This window comes from Castor canadensis, chromosome 3 (assembly GCF_047511655.1).
Source record: "Castor canadensis chromosome 3, mCasCan1.hap1v2, whole genome shotgun sequence".
Lineage (NCBI taxonomy): Eukaryota > Metazoa > Chordata > Mammalia > Rodentia > Castoridae > Castor > Castor canadensis.
Window position 1 is genome coordinate 73303993 of NC_133388.1, and position 17958 is coordinate 73321950.

Below are 17958 nucleotides of genomic sequence, written 5' to 3' on the forward strand. Positions count from 1 at the left end.
AGAAAAAAAAAATCACAATTCCATTTTCCACCACACTTCAGACTACAATAATAGTGATAAAATACTGACCACTGTTCTGAGTACTTTGTATATAACTTGATTTTGAATTATCTACTAATCATATAATCACTACCAACAGCTCCTACAAGATTATTCATTCAGGGGGTCTAGAGTAAGTCTGAAACCCGTATTTAACAAGATCTTTGGATGATTCTGCTATAGTTCCTTCACATGTTTGGAAACCAAGTTCCCTGAAAGGTGGTTCCCCAAGAGACACTAGTTCTGGGCTCTCAACTCTGTCATTAACTGTATGTGACTCCAAACAAATCATTCACCTCTGGTAATAATCACATATGGAATAGATGATTTCTCTAAAGGGTTTTCCATCTCTAGCATTTTATGGCACTAAATTCAATTTATATTCTAAAACAGTAATCCTAAAGACACACAAATTCGTGATAAAAACTCTCTCTCCCACTGCTGGGTGAAAACTGGAATTGGGTGGTAGAAAATATAATTTGTTAAGAGAAAAGCCAATTCTTAGACAGACTCCAGATTCTCCAGAACACCCCCAGACCACCATGACCCTCAGGTACTTACTAGCATTTCTAGTCTCTGTCTAGAATCACAAAGAAACAGGAGTGGGTTGAGAGGAAAGAAAAAGGTTATAAAGACACAAGCCTAGGCATATTCTAAAAGTAAAGCGCTACTTAAGGGGAGAAGTAGTAGATAACTTATAAATAAAATACCCTACACATATTTACTCATAAATAGATCACCCATGGTTTTACTGTCAATTTTTGTTTAATATCAAAATTTAAAAGATAAACATGATTTTATTATATTTTTTAAAATATGCCCAAGTCTTTTGCTCCTTTTTATGCACTGTACTATGACAGAGATGCTCAACAAATGATCCCCAAATGACTATTCTCCCAGGAGTCAGACATAATATGTTCCTTCAAGAAGCATAACACAGGCTGCACTCAAACGTAATCAAAATAGTAGTTAGGTAAATTGAAAATATGGACATATTGTCAAGTCTAAAATATAATTTTGGGTTCTATTATTTAGCCATTCTAAAAAGTTTACCACTTCCTCTTCAAACTATCTCCCTTCCTTGACTTCTAGAGTGCAATTATTTCTTTGTTTATTTTCTTCTGTAGTCACTCTCAGGCTTTCTCAGATTCCCTTGGTATTTCCCAAACTTCTGTCCTCAGTCCTAAGCTATTTTGAGTTACACTGCTTAAATCTGAGTTTCTCAAACTGAGTACAACTGATATTTTAAAGCAGGTAACTGATTGTAGGAGGATGTCTTAAGCACTGCAGAATGTTTAGTAGCATCCCTGGCCTCCACCCACTAGATGCTAGTAAATGCCAGTTATGCCAGTCAAAAATGTCTCTAATCATTGCCGAATGTCTCCTGAGGGGCAAAATCATCTGACTGAAGACATGTATGTATTGTGCATATGCATATACATTATTATATGTACATATGTAGAGCACAAGGAGAATCCCCAGCTCATGTATATATGTATAATACATACATTTTATTAAAACATATGTGTGTGTGTATGTACACGCTGTTAACTCTCAAATCTGTATCTTCAACCCAATCCTCTCTTCTGAACTCTAAACACATATCTAACCATTTGTTTACTCTCTGGACATCAAATTCAATATAGCTAAACTTTAACTCATCAATGTTTTCCCTCCATTCTCCTGTCTGCTCTATCTTGATGGATAAAATATCAGCCTACACAGTCATCCAAACCAGAAATCCAAGAGTCATCCTAGTAACCTTTTTCTCGGTCATATTCAATGAATTACCCAGTCTGATTCATTGGATCTCTCCTCCCCTCTTCCTACTCCAGCCTCTCCCTCTGCCCTCTCTCTTTTTGAGACAGGGTCTGGCTATGTAACCCAGGATACCTTGCACTCAAGGTCCTCCTCCCTCAGCCTCCCTGGGATTACAGGTATGCACCACCACTTCTGCTTTTCATTCAATCTCTTTAATACTTCTCAATTAGGTATACTCCTCTCCATTTTTACTACAACAGACTTAAATCAAGCCTCATTACAACTTTCATTGATCATGGCAATAGCTTACTAACTGATCCTATTTCTTATCTGGCCCTGTTATATTTTATCCACCATGCTGCCAAAGGGATCCTCTTAGGATGCCAAACTGATAAGAGTCCCTAACTCACCTAAAACATAGATACCTTCTCATATCCATTGAATCACACTTCAACTCCCAAACAAGCACAATAAGGCATTTGTGACTACCTGCCCAGCCCTCCTTCCACTCTTGCAACTCATCCATAGAGTTTCAACTTTGATCATGCCAAATAACTTGTACTCTGAAACTTTAAACACTCAGGCTGCCATCCTCACTTTTAATCCTCAACACCTTCTTACAAAAGGCTCCTAGCCTACCCACTTTTCAAAGGTTATATCAAGAGTCACCTCCTCCAAGAAGTCTTCTCAAAGCTCCAGTTTGATTTACAGTTACCATCTTTGGGTTTTTAAGTACCATGTCTGTGCTTCTGTTATAGCTTTCACTAATACTTATGATCATTTCTAGTGTATCTTCTATAAGCTCATGAGAGCAAGGACCAAATCTTATTTGATCTGATACTCACAGAACTAGGTATTTTTCATGCCTAGTAACTATTTAGAAAATAAATGCTGCTAAGTAAACAAAAATAATGCCCCCTTCAACATTTCATTTTTGATTCAAATACAAATTTTAAAACTAGGTTTAAAATATTCATACTTGAATTTTTTCAAGGCAACCATTTTTTATTTTAAGCCAGAGCTGGTTATGGTGCAAGTAACAAGATTTTTAAGAGATGGTTTATTTAAATATGACTGTGTGCATGTAGGTGCTTTTGAGCCACAGAGTCTGTGGTAAACATTTATATTTTAAAAAGTCACAAATGTTCTTCCAATGGCTATGGTGCCTACTAATATATCCAAACATAACATGTGAACTCAGCTCTTCCTGATTACTAAAACCACACAGTGCCACAATTTTTAGTTACTAGTCTTGCCCAAATCTGATAGAATACTCTTGCAATTTGAGACTTCTGGGTAATGTACAATACCTAATCATCTCTCTGATACAAGGAAAAAATAAGGATGAAATGACTATCATTCAAAACTTAGCTCTTGTGAAGGAAGTAAAGGGGTAAGGGAGAGTAATGGAAGGAGTAGAACGAACCAAAATAAAGTATACCCACAGCAGGGATACATAGAGAAACCCCTTTGAACATCAACTTAAATACTAATAAGAAAAGACAGAATGGTAAAATAGGTACAGTGGGGGGGGGGACTAGTGTGAAGGGGAGGGGAATGAAGGAGATTAAGGTGAGGGTAAATGGTTGATGGACTTCATATACTTATATGAATCAGCGCAAAGAAACCTCTTGCAATTGCTTTAAGTGGAGAGAGGAGGGGATTGGAGAGAGGAGAGACAATGGGGGCAATTTAACCAATGTACAATGTAAGCCTAATCGGAATTGTCACTATTAATCCTGCCCCCCCACCCCCATATAATGCATATATACTATTAAAAATTTATAATAAAAAAAAACTTAGCTCTTACATTAGAGTCCCAATCCCCATAATACTTCTATTCTTCAAACTGACCAATTTGGGTATGGCAGAGTGGCTCAAGCAGTAAGAGCGTCAGCATAGCAAGTATAAGGCCCTGAGTTCAAACCCCAGTGCTGCCAAAAAAAAAAACCCTTATTATTCCCCATAAGCCCCATTCTTAAAGAAGTCAAGTGTTCACTTCTAGACTTCGATATTACCAAATATTATGTTTTAAAAATAAAAATTACCAAACTGAAATCAATATAAACATATATAAAGCAACTGATTTTCTATGTATGTTATTGAAGGCAGCTTTGAAACTAGATTTCTAAATATTGTTCAAATATCCAATTGAGATATGTAAACCTTTGAGAAAAAAAATTTCAAAGAACTGTTGGTTTAACAAATTGGGGGAAGATTCCAAGATGGCGGCTAGAGGAAGGAAGCAGAAAGCGAGCCTCCTATAGTGAAATCTTGGAGAGACACTGGAGACACACTTTGCAGGCATAATCACTGAGAAGAGGCATAACTTTGACCCCTCCACACCTCCAGTCGGTGCAGAGAATCTCCGCTTCACATTTAACGGAGAAACCAAAAAACTGAAACTAGATCCATGTATATCACCCTATACCAATATTAACTCAAAATGGATCTCAAAATGGAGCTGCTGGGGTTCCATTGAGAAAGTTCTTGCCTATACCTATTAATTCCAGACTATTTCCTACTGTTTCCTGTATCAACTTTAGAGTTTGTGGTCTGATATTAAGATCCTTGATCCATTTTGAGTTAATATGGGTTAGGGTTATATACATGGATCTAGTTTCAGTTTTTTGCAGACTGCTAACCAGTTTTCCCAGCAGTTTTTGTTGGAGGCTGTCTTTTCTCCATCGTATATTTTTAGCGCCTTTGCCAAAGACAAGTTGATTATAGTTGTGTGGCTTCATATCTGGGTCCTCTATTCTGTTCCACCGGTCTTCATGTCTGCTTTTGTGCCACTACCATGCTGTTTTTATTGATATTGCTTTCTAACATAGTTTGAAGTCAGAACAACCTCCAGCGTTGTTCTTTCTACTGAGTATTGTCTTGACTATTCATGGCCTCTTGTGTTTCCATATAAATTTCATGGTAGATTTTTCAATCTCTTTAATGAATGTCATTGGGATTTTGACAATGGGTGCATATAGGTTGATAACTGTTATTTCCTTTTGGTCTATTTCCTGTTTTGTTAGTATGGAATGTCCTTATCTCGTTTGATCAATGTAGGTTTGAAGTCTACTTTGTCAGAGATAAGTATTGCTACTCCTGCCTGTTTTGGGGGGCCACTGGCTTGGTAAACCTTCCAGCCTTTCATTCTAAGCCTATGCTTATTTCTGTCTTGAGATGGGTCTCCTGTAAGCAACAACAGGTATGTGGTGATTCCTGTCATTTAGTTGTCTTAGTTGTTTGAAGGTTTGATTGTGTGTACCTAGATCGAGGTCACTCTCTACTTTCTTGCTTTTTCTTTTCCTGTAGTTTGGTGCTTCCTGCCCTTTCATGGTTATGTTGGGTTTCACATTCTGTGTGCAGAATTGCTTGAAGAATCTTTTCTAGTGGTGACTTTGTGGTCACATATTGTTTTAGTTTCTGCTTATCATGGAAGACTTTTATTGCTCCATCTATTTTGAATGATAGTTTTGCTGGGTAGAGTATCCTGGGGTTGAAGTTATTTTCATTCAGTGCCCGGAAGATCTCACCCCATGCTCTTCTTGCTTTTAATGTTTCTGTTGAGAAGTCTGCTGTGATTTTGATGGGTTTACCTTTGTATGTTACTTGTTTTTTCTCTCTTACAGCCTTCAATATTCTTTCTCTAGTCTCTGTACTTGTTGTTTTAATGATAATATGCCATGGCATAGTTCTATTTTGGTCTGGTCTGTTTGGTGTTCTGGAGGCCTCTCACATCTGTATGGGAATATCTTTCTCTAGATTTGGGAAATTTTCTGTAATTATTTTGTTGAATATATTACGCATTCCCTTTGTTTGCACCTCTTCTTCTTCTTCAATGCCCATGATTCTCAGGTTTGGTCTTTTGATGGAGTCGGTGAGTTCTTGCATTTTCTTTTCACAAGTCTTGAGTTGTTAAACTAATACTTCTTCAGTTTTTCCTTTAATTACTATTTCATCTTCAAGTTCTGAGATTCTGTCTTCTGTTTGTTCTATTCTGCTGGATTAGCCTTCCATTTTGTTTTGCATTTCTGTTTCATTCTTTTTCTGAGGTTTTCCATATCCTGAGTCACTTCCTCTTTAATGTCTGTTTTCACTCTGAGTTCATTTATCTCTTTATTAATCATGTTCTTTGTTTCACTTTGGTGTTTATACAGTGCTTCTATGGTTTCTTTTATTTCTTCTTGTGCTTTCTCAAATTCTCTATTTTTGTTGTCTTGGAATTTCTTGAGTGTCTCCTGTACATTTTGGTTGACCACATCCAGTATCATCTCTATAAAATTATTATTGATTACTTGGAGGATTTCTTCTTTCAAATTATTCTTGCAGGCTTCATTGGGTTCTTTGGCATAGTTTATCTTTGTTTTGTTGGAGTCTGGATCTGAGTATCTGTTTTCTTCATTTCCCTCTGGTTCCTGCACTAATTTTTTGCTGTGGGGAAACTGGTTTCCCTGTTTTTACTGTCTTCCCGTTATTACCCTTGGTATTGTTACTGTCCCTGTACTGTGTGCAATTAAGTATTTTCTAGCTTGTAATAATAACAATGGTGATATACAATGGAAGGGTGAGAGGAGAAGGAAAGCAAAGAAGGTAAAGAAAAAGGGAAAAACAAACAAGTAAAAAAAAACAGTGTCAAAGATATAAACAGTGAGAGATAGTGTACTAATCAACAGTAAGTAAGCTAAACAGGCATTAGAGAGACAGAGAGAGGATTAATATAAAAATAAATCTCCAAGTTCAAATCTAGTAAAGTTTCAGTCTTAATAATTTTGGTGTTAGTCACTCAGCCTCCAATCCTGGAGATGATGACTCAGAAGTAGTTCTGTCATCATCTCTTCAAAGGGAAAAAAAAACCAAAAACACCACAAGGTGTCCCTAGTTCAAATGAAATAGAGTTTCAGTAAGTTTTTCAGCATGCAGGTGTAGTTTGGTTGTTGTCTCATCAAAGGAAGAAAAAAAAAAAAAGAGTCTGGAGACAGCTTTGTGAATGTGTATCTGAGTGTGAGGCTCACCTACCTTCTGCTGTCAGCCTGCTGTTGCTGGAGGCTTTATTTATGCTGATCTCAGGAGTGAGCTTAACACTCACCTGGCCCCTTAGGCTTTGTTTACTTAGAGTTCTCCTGGGTGCAACCTCCACTGTTACAAGCTTTCCCCTTTCCAAGCACACTGGGGTAGGTGGCGCTACACACGCCTTCTCTGGCTGTGTACAGTTCTCATGGGAAGTGGCCCTTCCCCCCTTTCCAGTGGAGTTTTCCTCTCACTGCCACTTTTACAAGCTTTCCTGCTCCAAGGTTGCTGGGTGGGTGCCACCACTCCTGCCTTCTCCGGCCCGCTTGTTTATTTACAGTTCCATGAGGGATTCCCCCCTTCTTCGGCACTCAGGGCTCCCCGCCCTCTTTGCTACATATCATTTTTGTTGTTGTTTATTATTCAGTTTGGGGTTTTTTTCTCTTTTTTCCCTGAGTGGGGGTCAGTCTGTCCAGGGGGCTGTGCTGATCTGGCTCAGGGTTGTCTGTGGGAGTACCGTGTGCCACTTTAGCTCACCTTGTGGTGTGTGTCTTCCCAAGCGGTCTGGGAGCTGGCGTCTGGTGGCACGGGAGCCCTCCTGGTTTCTCTGTTTTAACATGTACTGGGGATGCTATGTGCAGGCTAGGGATATGGAGGAATCAAAGTTTTGCCTCTTCTGGAGGGTTTTTCCTGTAAGGTGTATCTCTAGCGTCTCCCCTAGATTTTATTTTAGGAAGCACACTTTCTGCTTCCTCCCTCTAGTTGCCATCTTCCATCCTATATTCTCTTAAGAATTCAAGGACATCAAAATTGGGAAAGAATTCTGTATCCTGTGGTCCCTGCCACTGCATCACAGCATCAGCCAATAAGGGAAGAGTCTCTGAACTAGCTGTCTGCAGCTCACTGCAGGCCTACACATGTGTCTTTCTCCTCCCACCCAGAAGCTTCCATGTTAACACCAAAGTACAGAATACCATCAGACACCACAGGCCCCTGCTGGGTACACATGGTGCACACACACACAACTTGGAAATGCAGGCAAGTTAGTAATTCCTAAGGTGAGCCTTTGGTCAATGGGAGGGGGATACAATTACATAAATTCTTATTACTTTCCTATAGGACATGGAGATTATATAGTCCCATGCAGTCAAGCAACAGCCAGTTTGGTAACACATTTTCCTATTGGTTCTCTCTCCTTTCCTTCTTCACTCCAGTTTTGCACCCTCTAATAAATCAGCAGTGCATAGGGCTCTGCTTTCTGGAGAAGCTAGCTTAAAACATTCTATCATCTCAAAAAAAGTTTGTGCTTTGTATACCACAAGGGAGATCCCTATTTCTGCTTTCTTTTCCTTGATTGAAAGACTGCAGGGAGAGCAGAATAAAATTAAAAATCTTACTGTCACTGCTTACTCACTCACTATTTCTAACCTGAGGTCTTTGCACTAGTGTCCATGTGCTGATTTAAGCCAGTGTTGGTTAAGTTGCAAGCAACAAGATTAAAAAAAAAAAAGATGCTGTACTTAAATGTATGTTTTAGCTTGGCAGTGAGGATGGGCTAAGGAAAGAATGATGGGTATGCTGGTATACTAGGTTCTTCATGGTTCCAGCACCAAGATTCTGAATGCTATTGTTTTTATCATAGCTCAAATTCAAGCCTCAAAGGACTCTATCTCTAATAAGTAGGCAGAGAAATGCTAAACAGTTCAAAGTTAAGATATGAGACATGACTGGCATTATCTTACCTTATGGAAACAACATAAGAAACTATTACACTCCATATAACATAATGCCCAAAAGCCAAATTACAAACTGCATAGATTTTTCCTTTTTTTAAGAATGGGGGGGAAGGATAAAACAAAATATCCACTCAGATTTATCACAAAGATTAATGGCCAAGATAATGTCTTAAAACTATCTTTATTATTCAGGGGAAAATTTTGCAAATTAAGTTATCTAATACACAAAGTACAAAACTAATTAGGCAGCTAGCATATATGAAATCTAGCAGGAGTAACTATGGTGCACATTTATTCAAGTAAGACTTATTTTCCTTACATCATATAGCATGCAGTAGAGAAACCAAGCAAAAAAGTTTCTATATTATGGACACTGTATTCTTTCATCAAGGAGATTTAAAAATATATATTAAAGCAATTAATATCACGAAAACTCTACACTTACAATTGAGACAAGGAGGCTGAGAAGTCAGAGAAGATCTTGTGGAAGAAATGCTAAAACTGAAACCTGGTGAATAGGAATTATTGGAGGAGTGAACTGAGGAGGTGGAAGGCATTCCAGACAGAGAGCACAGAGTTTGGAATGTTAGAAAAGCAGAGGGCTGGTCACTATCGCTCACTGAGGAACAAGGTAAGCTTGTTGGATGGAGGCTTTAGTAATAAGTAGTAGGTGGGACCAGAACATGAGGGATTTTGTAATACTACTAATGTTGAGAACAACATATTAATAATATTGGTAATGATACTATTAAGGATTTTGAATTCTTTCACTTTTCATGAGATGAAAATGATAATATGATTTCAGTCTGTAATTTGTAACAACCAATAGGTTAGTGGAGTTTCCAAACTGAAAATCAGAGAAGGTTAAAAGTTAAACTAAGTCTCCCAATGAAGCATCACTATTCTATTTTCTCCTCATTCAGTAACAGTTGCTCCTTTAAAGAACAGAATGACTCACTGTGCCAATACCACAGACACTATTAAAGAAATCCTGTACTGTTATGCCTAGTACTGGTTGTATTGCCAGAGCAAATGTGTCCAATTTTCATGAACAAGGTCCCATTTCAAATCACTACTGTGTGAATGCATACCACATACATAAAATCAAGAGGAGTTCAAAGGAAAGTAAAAATGATGCCCCAGTGCATCGATTATGCTTTTGGTTTTTGTAATATGTATAATTTCTATTCTCTACTTAGCCTTGCCAAATCTAGACTGTGAAAAGTTTTCATGCCTCTTAATATATTAGAATAGTGTCATTATTTATGCCCTCCTGCCTTCTCCCATGGAGTTCACAATTCATGGATGAATTCCTACATTTCCCTACATACTCCCTTCATCTTCTACTTTCAAAGCTTATTTTACATCCTGCTTTCCTTCTTAAACACTTTACCTTCTATTATAAATAAAGCATTTTTTTAAGAAATAGTAAATGTCTTCTAAAGTACCCAGGGAATTATTAAAGTAACTGTGTATTAGGAATAATGGGGTCTATATTTAAAAACAAAAGTATCACAAGGTACATAAACAGAAATAGAGTATTATAAATAAAACTGTAAGCCAATCCTCCCTCTACATAAAAATACTATATTCTTTTTAAATTTTTATCTAATACACTAAAAATTTAGTGGTAATTTTACGATTTTGAGAAACATTTAGAATGAGCCAAAGGTTTCAAAATAAGAAGAAAAGATGTTTTGTTTTGTTTTGTTTTTAATCTGGAACTAGACTAGAAAAGAGAAATGTCAACTACAATTAGCCTTAACAAATAGGCCACACTACAAATGTATTGTACTACTACTGTTTATATTTTTACATAGCTGTGACAAAATGCCTGAGAGAACAACATAAAGGAGGAAACATTTATTCTGGTTCACAGTTTCAGAGGGTGGCTTGGCCCCATGTGCTTGGGCATCATAACAACGGAAGCATGTGGCGAAGGAGCTTATTCCCCTTGTGCAGACAGGAAGCAGAAAGAGGAGGTGGAGGAAGTCAGGACAATACCCCCACGACCTACTTCTTCCAATAATGCCCACCTCCTGCCTTTTACCACTTCCCAATAATACCTTCATATTATGAGTCCATCAAGGGATTAATCCATTCATTAGGTAGAGCACTCATGATCTAATCATGTCTGGAAATGCCATCACAGATACATCAAGAGGTGTGGTTTACTAATTCCCTAGGTATCTCTGACCCAGTCAAGTTGACAATGAGAACTGCCTATCACAAATACTAATCTATGAATCTCAAGGATAGCTCTCAGTTTTTTCTGATGGCAAGTGTTAATCATAAACACAGAGATGTATGGCCTATTTGATAAATATATAGATACATCTGATAAACCCTATTTGATGCTAACCTACAAAAGAACAGCAAAATTAACAGGTGAACAGGGAGTTGTTAGTAAACTACAAGGCATTCTATGGTGAAACAAGCAATCTTCCACTGACTACACTTCCTACAGTCCCCAGCTAAGACAGTTTGCAGCACAGCAACAGAAATCCAGAAAGTCACCGACTATTGTTCAGCTCAAGAATATCCAAGGAAGGGCTGTGGGTATAGTTCAAGCAGTAGAGCACTTGGTAGGTGGCTATACAAGTAGAAAAGCAGATGAACTTTTGTTTTGATAAACTAGAATGAGGAGACTATTCAAAGAAAAATATAGACCTCATCTCTCAGACATTTCAGAAGAAAAGTGCCTAAAGCCTAAGCAAAACAACTTCTTAAGATTCTTTTAACCCTTGATTATGTTCAGAAAAATCAACATATTTTAATATTCCAAATATAACAGAGGATAAAAACAGAATCCAGAAAATCAAGGAAAAAGTCATTTCTATAACATTATGATTGTGGAATACATCCCAGAATCCTTCCCAAAGAAGAAAATCATAATTCAGAAGCTTTAGGAGCTCCATCTAATGGATCAGAATGTGACTATACATATCAGCAACTTCACCAACACCCCTAAAATCTCTTCCCTAGCAGGTTAACTAAAGTTGATTCTCATTATTTAAGCACTTAAATTACCTGTAAAAAATCTTAGTATCTTTTTCACAGTTTTTACCTGAGAATGCTATTGTAAAAGGTCATTCACCCAAATTCTCAAAGGCCTACATACACATCCATTCCTAAACTTGGAAAAAGGAAGAAAAAAAGCTTAATACCTTATGACAGATAAAGCAGAAAACTGTAATATGAGTACAAAATTACTATCCCACAACAAAGGACAAGTGGATCCTACTCAAAAAGTCTCACATTTAGTCATTAATAAGCACTATATCATCCTCAATAAAATTACTTGACATTTCCATTTTACTAACCTCTCTGCAGGTCTTAAACTTTTCCTACTTTATTAGCTCAGTACATTAAAAGCCATTCTTCAGTAAAACTAAATAATAACTCACAATATTCTGAAAGTGATTTATCATCACAAAACTGTGAAAGAATACAGAGATTTCTACCAATAAGAGTCACTTTAGAACACTTAATGAAAATCCTGAACCTGGTCACAAAGAGAATTTTACATTTAGAGCTGGCAATGTAGTTCAAGAGATAGAGTGCCTGCCTAGTAAACAGAAGGATGTAAGTTCAAACCTCAATACTGACAAAAATAAAGGCAGGGGGGGAGGACAGGGAAGGGGAGGAGGGGGGAGGAGGAAAAGAATTACATTGGTGAAATGCAGCAACACACCCTTTTTTAAAATTTTTTTTTATTATATTCATATGTGCATAAAATGTTTGGGTCATTTCTCCCCCCTTCCCCCTGCCCCCTCCCTCACCCTCCACCACCCCGCTGTCTCCCTTATCCCCCCAACCCATCAATACCAGGCAGAAACTATTCTGCCCTTATCTCTAGTTTTGTTGAAGAGACAGTATAAACAATAATAGGAAGGACCAAGGGTTTTTGCCAGTTGAGAGAAGGATAGCTATATAGGGAGTTGACTCGCATTGCTTTCCTGTACATGTGTGTTACCTTCTAAGTTACTTCTTCTTGAACTAACCTTTTCTCTAGGTCCTGTTCCCCTTCTCCTATTGGCCTCACTTGCTTTAAAGTATCTGCTTTAGTTTCTCTGCATTGAGAGTACCAAAAGCTATCTAGTTTTTTGGGTGTTTTACCTATCCTTATACCTTCCTTGTGTGTTCTCGCTTTATCATGTGACCAAAGTCCAATCCCCTTGTTGTGTTTGCTCTTGATCTAATGTTCACATATGAGGGAGAACATATGATTTTTGGTCTTTTGGGTCAGGCTAACCTCACTCAGAATGATGTTCTCCAGTTCCATCCATTTACCTGCTAATGATAACATTTCGTTCTTCTTCATGGGTACATAAAATTCCATTGTGTATAAATACCACATTTTTTTAATCCATTCGTCAGTAGTGGGGCATCTTGGCTGTTTCCATAGCTTGGCTATTGTGAATAGTGCTGCAATAAACATGGGTATGCAGGTACCTCTGGAGTAACCTGTGTCACATTCTTTTGGGTATATCCCCAGGAGTGGTATTGCTGGATCATATGGTAGATCTATGTTTAGATTTTTAAGAAGCCTCCAAATTTTTTTCCAGAGTGGTTGTACTAGTTTACATTCCCACCAGCAGTGTAAGAGGGTTCCTTTTTCCCCACATCCTCGCCAACACCTGTTGTTAGTGGTGTTGTAGCAACATATCCTTAAGTGCAATTACCATTTAATATTCATTTGCCATTTCAATTGAAAATCATCCAGTCAATAATTTCTAGGACTATAATTTGAGAATACTGTGATAGGAATTTTGATTATGTTATTTGAAATTTTTGAATGCAGAAAAATAACTGGCATTTGTTCTTTTTAAAAACAAGGTTATGTTCATGGTGATATACTTTCTATATAAGAATGAATATATAATAAAATTTTTTTAAATAAAAAACTTTGAAAAATTTTTAAAGAATGACTATAGAATTTTTATACCTGTTGAAATCACCATAAGAAGGAGACTAAGGAAGAAAGGAGAAAAATAGAGGACATGAACCACTTCAAGTTGTAACACATATACACATGGAAAAGTCACAAGGAAACTCCCTATAGAGCTATCTTAAACAAACAAAAATAGCTTTTTTCAAAAAAGGAGAACAGGAAGGTAAAACAGGTCCTGGCTGGGGAATGGTACCAGTGGGAGAAGGGAGGATATAAGGAAAGGGTGAAGGAGGCTAAATGTAGTAGAAATATTATGTAGTCATGTATGAAAATAGAAAAATAAGACCTGTTGAAACTATTCCAGGAATGGGGGGAGGAGGGATAAAGGAGAATGATGGAGGGATGAATTCAACTATGATATATTTTAAGAACTTTTGTAAATACCACAATGTACTCCCAGTACAATAATAATATAATTTTTAAAAGACAAAGCAGAAAAACAAGGTTATATTCAGACTTAGATGCTAGTTTCTCCAATACATATAAGATTTCATTCTAAATTCCCAAAGCAACTGGTCAATGGTAGTCAATACTATGTCAACTTGATGATGCTTTTGTATAATATGCTTTCTACAAACTGGGTAGACTTCTCATTACCAAATTTTGCATGGTACCAGAAAAATCACTATTGTTATTTTAAGCCAACAGAAACATTCTCAGCCTAAGAAACCAAAAACTACTACAAAGTTAAAATTTTTCTTAATTACTGAATTCACTTTTCTAAAATCAAATGCAAAATTTCTCTTGGTAATCAAGGCTAAAATATTGTAATTGCACAAGGTGTGATTTTTCTACAATTCCCTCAAAAAGAAAAAAGACATTAAGAGAATGTGGATAAATATATGATCTGACAAACCTTTCGTGGAGATTGAACAAACTGATAAAAACTACATCACCACATGTCTATTTAAATAACGAGAAGAAAGAGGCAATGCTGAAGTCTCCTTGCCTCTAAGAGTGTCCAGCTTAGTTCAGGAAGAAGGATGTCTACAAAGCTGGGATTCAGTTCATAGGTTTAGCTCCCTAAAACCTGAACTGCTGAAAACAGGTCTTTCATAATTTTTCTTTATTGTGAATTACATAATTGTATGTTTCAATGTGTTTCTAATAACAGAGCAAATTAACATGATAAAATGTAGAAATGTCAAAATGATGCCAATTAATATAATGTTAGCAGATCTTTCTAAGATTCAAAAAATAATTTTTAAGTTAAGTTTTTAAGAATCCACATTCTTTTATTTCCTGAGGAACTTCAGATCAGTCTGTCAACACAAAGAGAGATTTTGTTTCTGGGTTTTTTTTTTTTTTTTCAAGCTTTCCAAGATTTCCAGTATCTCATCTTTACCAGAAAGTGTACTTAATAGCAGCTAATTTGCAAACATCAAATTTAAGATTACAGCTTCAGTAAAACAAGAAGAATCAAAGTTTGCTTCAAATATTTAATTGGCATAGAATGAACAGACTAATTGAGAAAAGACTGACATGGGGGCTCCACTTTGAATTAAAGTTTGCTTCAAATACTTAATTGGCATAGAATGAACAGACTAATTGAGAAAAGACTGACACGGGGGCTCCACTTTGCCATCCCTTGTGTGCTGCATGAACCAATTTTCATGTTACTTTAATAAAGACTATCATCTATAGTATACAAATTCATTACTCCTTGCTGAAAGTTTCACATCTTAACTCTTAACGCACATGTGCAAACTAAGTACATGTTACACTAAAAGGATAAGAACAAGAAACTAGAATACCAGTTTTTAAATTTATGGGGGGGTTGTTTTTGGTTTTGGTTTTGTTCTTGTTTATCAATCCAACCATGGAAATGATTGCTGGCAATATAAGACACCTAGAGCCAATTTTAACATTACTAGATCTTCAAGTTTTCTTCAAAATGTTATGGAGAATATTATTTTCTCATAAAGAATTAACCAGATCTTAACGTTATAACTGACTCCAAAGAATAAACCACAAACAAAAGTGCCTTAAATATCAAATGCCTAATTTTTTAATAATAAGAGATAATCCAATAAGTATCCATCAGTAAATATATTTTGTCCTAGACCTATAGAAAATAAAAATCCCAAAAAAGTCAAAAAGAAATTATTAAATTTTATACTTTTATTATAATTAGAAATCAATTTTACTTAACCAATTTCAGGTAAAACCATTTTTTAAGAAATACCAGTTTTTTTCCAATAAGTCATTTTCTGATCATAGAACTTCCTTGTACTTAAAGCTTTATATTTGGTAACTTTACAACAAAATGCAATAAAGGCAGTAAATGCTAAATATTTGCTCAAAAATTACTTCTTTCTTTTGATGGTAGTAAAGAGTCTGAGAAAGAAATTCATGTTTTGGGGAGGTTTTTTTTTTTTAATACTTTTTGAAAATCTCACAAAAATCTGTTTAAGAGAAAATAGTGTTCATTTCTTCTAACACAGATATACTTCCTATTCAAATATTCCCATACATGCACATGTTTAATGTAATAGACAATGATTAGTACCTAACATACATGATCAACTGAGCTGAATTCTGTACTTGGGTCAATCCTTACAGCAACGGTAACCCTAGTTTATGTGTAGGGGACCAAGACACAAGGAAGTTCAACAGTTTACTCAGAGCCACACAGTCAGTAACATGGCTGAGATTCAAACCCAGATAACCTGGTGCCACATGTGATTTCTGTCTGGATCATTGTACTACACAGTACATAAACTACACATGGTATCTGGCACAATGACTGCCGCCTAATAGATAACAAATAAAAAAGCAACTATTATTGTAATATTTATCTCTTCTTTACTTACTTTGTGCTAACTCTGGATTTCCTTTCAGATTCATCATCTTTGGAATTGAAGGACCATACACATCTGCATCCAACAAACCAATGGCCTTTGACTGTAAGAAAACAGAATTTACCATAAGATTATTCACATTCTTCATCAAAGATAAAGCTATACTTAGCAATAGTAAGTGTGACTACTGAAAAGACAATCTGTAAAATATTCCAAAATCATAACCTAAACTTTCAAAGCAACAGTAAGTAAAAGCATAAATTGCTTAGGTAAATCCTTTTGATTTATTATTATCTTCTAAACAGCTAACTAGATAAAGCCATCCCATATGCTTTACACATTGCAGTTCAGGTCTCTCATATAGTCTCAAAAAGATTAAGACCTTTTTTTTAATCTAAGCATGATTTTTTTTTAAATGGTACTAGGTGAGGGGGTATGGGTTTTGTTGTTGTTTGGTTGGTTGGTTTTGTTTTTCCTAACTCAGGGCAGGCACACTACCACTTGAGTCACACCCCCAGTCCTTTTTGCTTTATTTATTTTTCAGATAGGGTCTTGCTAACTTTTTGTGTAGGCCAGCTTCAAACCACAATCCTCCAGATCTCCACTCTGGAACAGCCTACATTACAAGTATGATCCACTATGCCCCACCCTAAGAATGATTTTGAGAATAATATGTAAATAAAGTTAAAATAATGATTTATTATGGCAAACAAAACCCCAAGGTGGACCACTAACTTTTGGGAAGTCTGTCTAACATACGAAATACAAAATATAAAAAGATTCATGAAAACAAGACACATATAAAGCAAATGAGAAATTCTGATGTAGATAAAAAAAGATGGAAGTGCTAACAAGGATACTGATAGACATAATGCAGAGACAACCTCTTACAATCAAGTCACCATTAAATATCCAATGTCTTTGGAAGATTCATAAACAACTAAGACTGTTTTCTCTGATGACCTGTTCAGCTGCCAAAAGGCAGAAGATCCCAGTGGTGACTGGTCTCAGCCTGCTGCCAGGTAATCAGCGCTTAGTCAAGAGATGGAAACAAAATCCACTATTCTAAAATGTCTCCTTTTCCCCTCCCCCAAATCAATCTGCTATTCGTTTTTCTCATCTGCCAATAAACTAATACTATGCTTCACCAAGTCTTAGCGTTCTCCTCCCACTCTCCCCATATGCTGACAAAATAAAGCTCTTTTCTCTGTCAGCAAGAAAGGTTTTAAAACTGAAACAATCCCTCATCTTTCTTGTTATCTACCTATTTCCAGACACAAAATTACTTTTTAAACCTGTTGTCTGGTTCATATAAGTACACAAAATAAGGTAAATTCAACATTTATGTTCCTAATTTTACAATGACTCAATTTGCAGTTCTAAGAAAAACACTTAATATTCCCATGTGACTCAGTCTCTCAAAGGTAAAAAAAAATCACAGTTTACTGCAAAATACATGAAGAGACAGGAAATTTTCTTTGCTTTTTATAGGATCGGTGCTATATAAAATTTAAGACTAATGCACTGCATAAAGTACTAGCTTTAAAAATGAAGGTACATTCCATGAGAAATTTTGACACACTTAACTAACAAGAAAATTTAGTTGGATTAAAATGGAATTAAACTTACTCTGAATAACAAATGAGGGAACCAACTGTTA

The 17958-nt window shown here is 36.2% G+C and overlaps 1 protein-coding gene across 5 annotated transcripts in view; it reads right to left on the minus strand.

Moving 5' to 3' along the window:
* Positions 1-17958, minus strand: part of Nubpl (NUBP iron-sulfur cluster assembly factor, mitochondrial) — a 266538-nt gene that overhangs the window by 190682 nt on the left and 57898 nt on the right. For all 5 annotated transcript variants that reach the window (XM_074068202.1, XM_074068201.1, XM_074068200.1 and 2 more), the window contains one exon: positions 16311-16401. In XM_074068202.1, coding sequence (XP_073924303.1) covers positions 16311-16401 — 91 coding nt within the window. The remainder of the gene's footprint in view (positions 1-16310; positions 16402-17958) is intronic.